The sequence below is a fragment of the Meles meles genome, unplaced genomic scaffold (genome assembly GCF_922984935.1).
Source record: "Meles meles unplaced genomic scaffold, mMelMel3.1 paternal haplotype, whole genome shotgun sequence".
NCBI classification, from domain to species: domain Eukaryota; kingdom Metazoa; phylum Chordata; class Mammalia; order Carnivora; family Mustelidae; genus Meles; species Meles meles.
This window is the reverse complement of record NW_025721115.1, coordinates 817,996-825,065: the sequence shown is the minus strand read 5'-3', so window position 1 is coordinate 825,065 and position 7,070 is coordinate 817,996. Positions and strand designations below refer to the sequence as shown.

Here is a 7,070-nt window from a genome sequence, read left to right as displayed (position 1 = left end):
TGTTCATTTATTTAGTTAGTTATATTTTTTCAAACATAGTAATTCTATATTATGTTTGATATTCTTTTCTTTTTTGATTTACAAACTCATCCTTTGCTTTTTAATCTTTTCTTTTTTCTGTTTATTTTTTCCTTGGAGATTTTTGAGCCTCATTTTCTGGTTTTAACCAGTTTTAACTATTATCTATTTCTCATTTTCTAAGGATTTTGAAGGGGCGGGGGGGGTGGGAGGTTGAGGAACCAGGTGGTGGGTAATAGGGAGGGCACATACTGCATGGAGCACTGGGTGTGGTGCAAAAACAATGAACACTGTTACGCTGAAAATAAACAAATAAAAAATAAATAACAAAAATACATTTTTTAATTTATTTTTATTAATTTCTAGCCAATATTAATCTGGATCAAAATTAATCTCTATTTTTGATTATATTTCTCTTTCTATGTCTCATGTATAGGATTAGAATACTATTTCACAGAAATATCACATTAATATTTTGTTAAAGAAAACAATTTCAAATATTTATATATCATGTAATTTTTGACTTTATTATGCTTTCCTATTATATCACTTTACTAATTTTTACTTTTCATAATGATGTTGCCTACATGTAAATGTTTTATACTTTAAAGTAATACATTGCTTTTTTTTTGGTATTATTGAGCTTTATTCAGAAATTGGTTTTAAAATGTGTTTAAGTCTTTTATATATGTATACAATTTTAATAGAATAATTAAGGAGCAGTTTAACAGTCCTGTATATCTTTGTTATCCATCATTACATGTTCCTCTGACTATTTTTGTAAAAAAAAAAGCACAAGAAATTAATATTAGACTGATAAAAAGTATTGTCTTAATTCTTTCTGATTTTCTTTTGTTCCCATTATATGACTAATAACCAATACAGAGATGGTCACCCAACAGCCACTCAGTGAATATTTGTAGTGTGAATAGACTAAAGAATGGCAAAACTTATAGAATATATAATTAACAAATTGCTTAAGTTATTGTGGATCACTTTAAAACGGCCTACTAAAAACAGTTAATGTGGACTCTGAGAAACAAACTGAAGGTTTTGGAGAGGAGGAAGGTTGGGGGTTGGGTGAGCCTGGTGGTGGGTATTATGGAGGGCATGTATTTCATGAAGAACTGAGTGTGGTGCATAAACAGTGAATTTTGTAACACTGAAAAAAATAAAATAAAATTTAAAAACAAAAAAAAAAACAGTTAATGTGTTATCTCAGTTCATTTACTGAAAACACAGAAAGTGTGTTTTTCATTTTCTATATCTCTGTGACATTTTGGGAGTGATAGCTAATTACCTTCAAAGATAGATCCCCAGGACCTTCTGGTAATCCCAGTCCCTTCTGAGCTGCTAATAATTTTCCCCTAAATGGCAGAAGTGATCATACTTTTCCTGACTATCCACACAATGCCATATATTTAACTGAATGAGGGAGCCTAAGATAAGATCTCAAGGCAGAAATGTCCACAGGTCACTCATCACTAAGTTATGTTTGCCCAACTCTGCCACTGATCTGGTTTCCAACCAGGTAATGCCATATTTTAATTTATTTAAAATCAATTAATTAACATATAGAGTATTATTAGTTTGAGAGGTAGAATTTAGTGATTCATCAGTTACACATAACACCCAGTGCTCTTTACATCAGGAGCCTCCCTTAATACCCATCACTCAGTTATTCCATCCATCCCACCCACCTCCCCTTCAGCAACCTCAGCTTGTTTTCTGTAATTAAGAGGTAATGCAGTAATGTCATTTTTTAATATGGAATACTTATAATATAAAGAAATAGAAGGTCAGAGTTGCATAAATTCAGAAGGCACAATATTTCCCTGGATGTGAAGGGAACCTATGCTAATTTCTGTGGAATTTTGTGGAAAATTTGTATTTTAAGATATGCATATTATAATTATGTGCTATTCATCATTAATGATTATATGCTGTATATTTATTTATAATTTGTATGTCAAAACACACAGGAGTCATTCTGTCTCTGATTGTCTTGTCATAAAATTTTACTACACAATATTTCATTTATCATACTGAAAGGGTGAGTTTCTTAAAATTCTTCATATTGAAAAGAAAAAAGAATTAAGAAGTGGATTGTTTAGGGGTGCCTGGGTGGCTCAGTCATTAAGCATCTGCCTTTGGCTCAGGTAATGATCTCAGAGTCTTGTGATCTTGCCCTGTGCTGGACTGGCTCCCTACTCAGCAGGAAGACTGCTTCTCCTTCTCATACTCCCTCTGCTTGTTATCCCTTTCGCTGTCTCTCTGTCTGTTGGATAAATAAATGAAATCTTTAAAAACAACAAGTGGATTGTTTAGAAAATTTTTATATAATTTCTATTACTAAGGCAAACTATTGCAATGTTGTATTAAAAAGTGATTTTCTTGATTATGTACATGTTTGCATATACATAATTATGCTATTTTGAAAATACAATTAGATACAGTGTGACTCTTTTCCATATCTGCCTTTATATACTATATCAATCAATCAATGTTATTAATATGTATAGAAAACAAGAAACAAAATATGTGTAGTAAATATTAATGGGAAGATGAGAGGTGCCTTAGTTTCTTTTCTGTTTCACAAACATTTTAAGTGATATTATACTGTTTAAAAAATCCATTTAAAGAGTGAGCAAAGTATTTTTATAAACATAAGTCAAAGTAAGTTTATCAGAAAACAATATGTAACACCATCAATCTGAATTTGTTTTCTTTGCATGAAGTAAAACCAAACCGATGATCATTTCAAAACCAATTGAACTACATGAACATTTTGTCCAAATTCCACAGTGTAATACAGTTTGCATCTTAGGTGATGATAAATTGGTAAAACTGTGGAAACAGAGAAAAAGAGATGATGCAGTCTTATGGAACAAAATATGCATTTTGTATTTAATTCAGAGAACTTTGCAGAGAAAAAAATGAAATAAGTTTAGGGTATGATCATGGGAACTTAGAATACAGAAGATGAGTTTAACTGCCAAACCTGACTACTTGCAGCATACAGGTTCTAGCCTTTCCCCATGCATGCAGGAGTTCTTGGAACTAACATAATTCTTCAGTACCAGGCTATTTGCTCTCCTTATCCCCTAGAAAGAAATGATCATCCTTTGGTTCTTGAATCTTCCATTGGTATCCTCACTTATAATACCCTAATTTCCCCCCTTGTTTATGGTGGTTACGATCAGAAATAGTTGAATACTTATAATTTGCTCATTTTTTTAAAAGATTTTATTTATTTATTTGACAGACAGAGATCACAAGTAGGCAGAGAGGCAGACAGAGAGAGAGGAGGAAGCAGGCACCCCACTGAGCAGAGAGCCCGATGCGGGGCTTGATCCCAGGACCCTGAGATCATGACCTGAGCTGAAGGCAGAGGCTTTAACCCACTGAGCCACCCAGGCGCCCCATAATTTGCTCATTTCTTTACTTCATGTCTCACATTCATGGAACTGTAAGTTTGATAAGAGCAAGGATTTCATTTCTTTGTTCACAGTACATTCCCTCATTATCATTCAGTGTGTGGCACATGGCAGGAATTCAGTAATACCCGTGAAATTGCTATTTAATAGAATCTGTCGGGCACCTGGGTGGCTCAGTGGGTTAAAGCCTCTGCCTTCGGCTCAGGTCATGGTCCTGGGATCGAGCCCCGCATGGAGCTCTCTGCTCAGCAGGGAGCCTGCTTTCCTTCCTCTGCCTCTGGCTGCCTCTCTGCCTACCTATGATCTCTGTCTGTCAAATAAATAAATAAAATCTTAAAAAAAAAGAATCTGAAAAAAAAAAGAATCTGTCACCAAAAAAAAAAGGAAGAAAAGTAGAATCTGTCTCCCAGTGTTTCAATTTTTGCATTGTTTGCTCATTTACAAATTTAAATTTTTACAGTATAAAAACTCAGTTTCTTTCACCAAACAACATTTTTTTATCTTATCAGTATTACATTGTTGAGATTTCTTCTGAACTACTCTTCAGTTTCTTAAAGAGATAAAATTAATACTCGAAAAAATTTCCCTAAGTCCTGTTTTGCACATTAGTATTCTTTAACTAATGGCAATGGACCATCTTTCTCTCCTGCCCATGAAGCAGAACTTTAAAATAATCATAGTTAGTAAATTTGTCATTTTGATTATTTATATCTTTTAGTTTTGATTTTTGGAAATTTATTTATTATTCCCTACCAATTATTGAAGAAAACCAATGAGGGATGCTTATGGGGTGATAATTATATAGAAATTATAGTGCTTTCTGGATACCTGGGTGGCTCAGTCAGCTAAGTTTCTGTCTTCAGCTCAGGTCATGATCCCAAGGTCCTGGATTGAACCCCACATCAGGATCCCTTCTTGGTGAGGAGCCTTCTTCTCCTCTCCCTCTCCCTGTGCCACTCATCCTACTTATGCTTCCTTTGCTCTCTCTCCTTCTGTCAAATAAATAGCTAAAATCTTTTTAAAAATCTCACTGTTTTCTCTTTTCCTAGTTTGTAAGGTTAAGTGTTTTTATTTCAAAGGTAAAGGTACTATTATAACATTATCCACATTAATCTGGATCCAAATTCTCTGAGATAAGAATTAGAGATAATAAATAGAGATATCGATTTATTTATTTACTTAGATAAATAGAGATATAATAATAATAATATAATCATTTCTAAGGTAAGAATAGTGTCTCAGAAATTTAAACTTGTTTACTTAAGTAATTAAAGTTAACTTAGTTAAGGTTAAATGACCTTTGTTTCATTTAAAAACTAGTATGTTTTCTATCCCAGGGTTAGGGTTGTTCTTCAGACACTCAAAAGTTTATTTATGCTCAGTCTCACTATTTAGGGTCTATATTTAGAGCCCAGGGGCTTTGTTCCTTGGATAATCTCCATTTTTCATGATCTTAATAACATCACCAAACAATGTAAATTAAAACTATGCAAAAGACACTACATATGTAGCTAAAAGGGAATGTTAATTGCATAAAGGTGTTCATTGGGAATGCTGCTATTAAATTCCAGAGAGAAATCCCCAAGGTAATATTGATTTGGGGCCATCAAGTGTGATAGTCAAGAAAGAATTCTTGAGATGTTTTATGGTGCAAAAATTGACAGGACCTGTGGGCAGAAAGAGCTGCACTTATGACTGTGAGGAGTGAAAAATCATATATTTTTAAATTTGTGGAGGGAGTTGGGGTAGAGCATAAGTTTCTAAGATTTCTGTATGCTGAAGTTAGAGTCTACAGGATCTTGGAGATGTGGTTATTGTTAAGATAAGTTTGCTTTTAATCTCTAATGAAACATCAACATTAAGGCAGCCATGCGTTCCTTGAAATGTCACACTCTGCGGGCCTCAGGTATTCATCAGTGGGCTCTAACTTGTAAGGAGATTTAATTTTAGCTACATTTATCTCATTTTTGTTTTTCTCACCAGGATCTTTTTTTTTTAAAGATTTTATGTATTTATTTGAGAGAGAGAGACAGTGAGAGAGAGCATGAGAGGGGAGAAAGTCAGAGGGAGAAGCAGACTCTCCAAGGAGCAGGGAGCCCGATGTGGGACTCGATCCCAGGACTCTGGGATCATGACCTGAGCTGAAGGCAGTCACTTAACCAACTGAGCCACCCAGGCGCCCTCCTCATCAGGATCTTAATAATACCACTTTTGTATAAAAAACACAAACTTATGGAAGAGAGATTGTATACAACTGCTCGGATATAAGGAAAAACATCCAAATGTTCCATGTCCTAAGACCCCCTGGAAAACTAGTAATGGCTGTATCCTTTCTGTGAAATTCATTCACAAAATCTTACTTATAATTATGTCCAAGCACCAATGTCAAAAGCACTAGCAATGAGAAACAACAGTTTCCAAGTAGGCTTTATTCTTCTTGGCTTCACTAAATGGCCCCATCTGGAAATAATTCTCTTCTGGATAGTGATCATTTTATATGCCATGATCATCCTCTCCAACTCAACCATTATCTTGCTCTCTTGTGTGGACATTCATCTCTACACTCCCATGTATTTCTTTCTTAGCAATCTTTCCTTCTTGGATCTCTGCTTCACTACAACTGCTGTGCCTCAGATGTTGTCTAATTTGTGGGGGCCAGACAAGAGCATCACCTACACAGGCTGTGTCATTCAACTATCTGTGTTCCTCTGCCTTGGGGCAACAGAAGGTGTTATGTTGGTGATGATGGCCTTTGACCGCTATGTTGCTATTTGCCAGCCTCTGCATTATACCATCATCATGAATCATCAGTTCTGTTGGAAACTGGTACTAATAGCCTGGCTGTCTGGACTGATGGAATCTGTAACCCAATCTCCCATCACATTCCAGCTTCCTTTTTGCACCCACCACCACCTGGATGATTTTCTGTGCGAAGTTCCTGCCTTCATACGCCTAGCATGTGGAGATACCTCAGCCATTGAGTGGCAAATGACCATCTCTGCTGACCTTTTCACCATTGTACCAGTGGTATTGATCCTGACTTCTTATGGCTGTATAGCTCGAGCCTTGGGGAAACTCCACTCAGAAGAGGGAAGGAAAAAAGCCATTGCCACCTGTTCTTCCCACCTTATTGTGGTCTTCATGTTTTATGGGACAGTGGCCATGGTTTATGCAGATCCTAAGAACCACTTTGCTTCAAATTATGGCAAGATCTTCACTTTCTTCTACACTTTGGTCACACCACTGTTGAATCCTCTCATCTATACTCTAAGGAACAAAGAAGTAAAAGATGCTCTGCAAAGACTGCTAAATAAAATGATGCACAAATGAAAAATGTCCTTCTGAATCAAAAAAAGGTGTTGAAATCATGATGTTCTTATACTCTCCATTAGAGAGTCACTGAATTATCATTTTACAAAACAGTAGTTTTAGTTTAAAGGCAGTAATTTGTAACTTACTCTTTATTTCTATGGTTTTACATAACATATTGTTTAAAAAATTCTGTAGAGACATAATGACAGTTTTTGACACATAGTAAGTATCCAGAATATTTGTCAGGGGGAAATGTTATTTTCAGAGTTAACTTTTGAAGAATATTTATGATTTCTCTTGTCC

The 7,070-nt window shown here is 35.1% G+C and overlaps 1 protein-coding gene across 1 annotated transcript; it reads left to right on the top strand.

The window, feature by feature from the left end:
* Positions 1–6,200: 6,200 nt before the first annotated feature.
* On the top strand, positions 6,201–6,785 carry LOC123935998 (olfactory receptor 2H1-like). Its single transcript, XM_045996812.1, has one exon. The coding sequence runs from the start codon at positions 6,201–6,203 to the stop codon at positions 6,783–6,785; it is 585 nt and encodes a 194-aa protein (XP_045852768.1).
* The last annotated feature ends 285 nt before the right edge of the window (positions 6,786–7,070 follow it).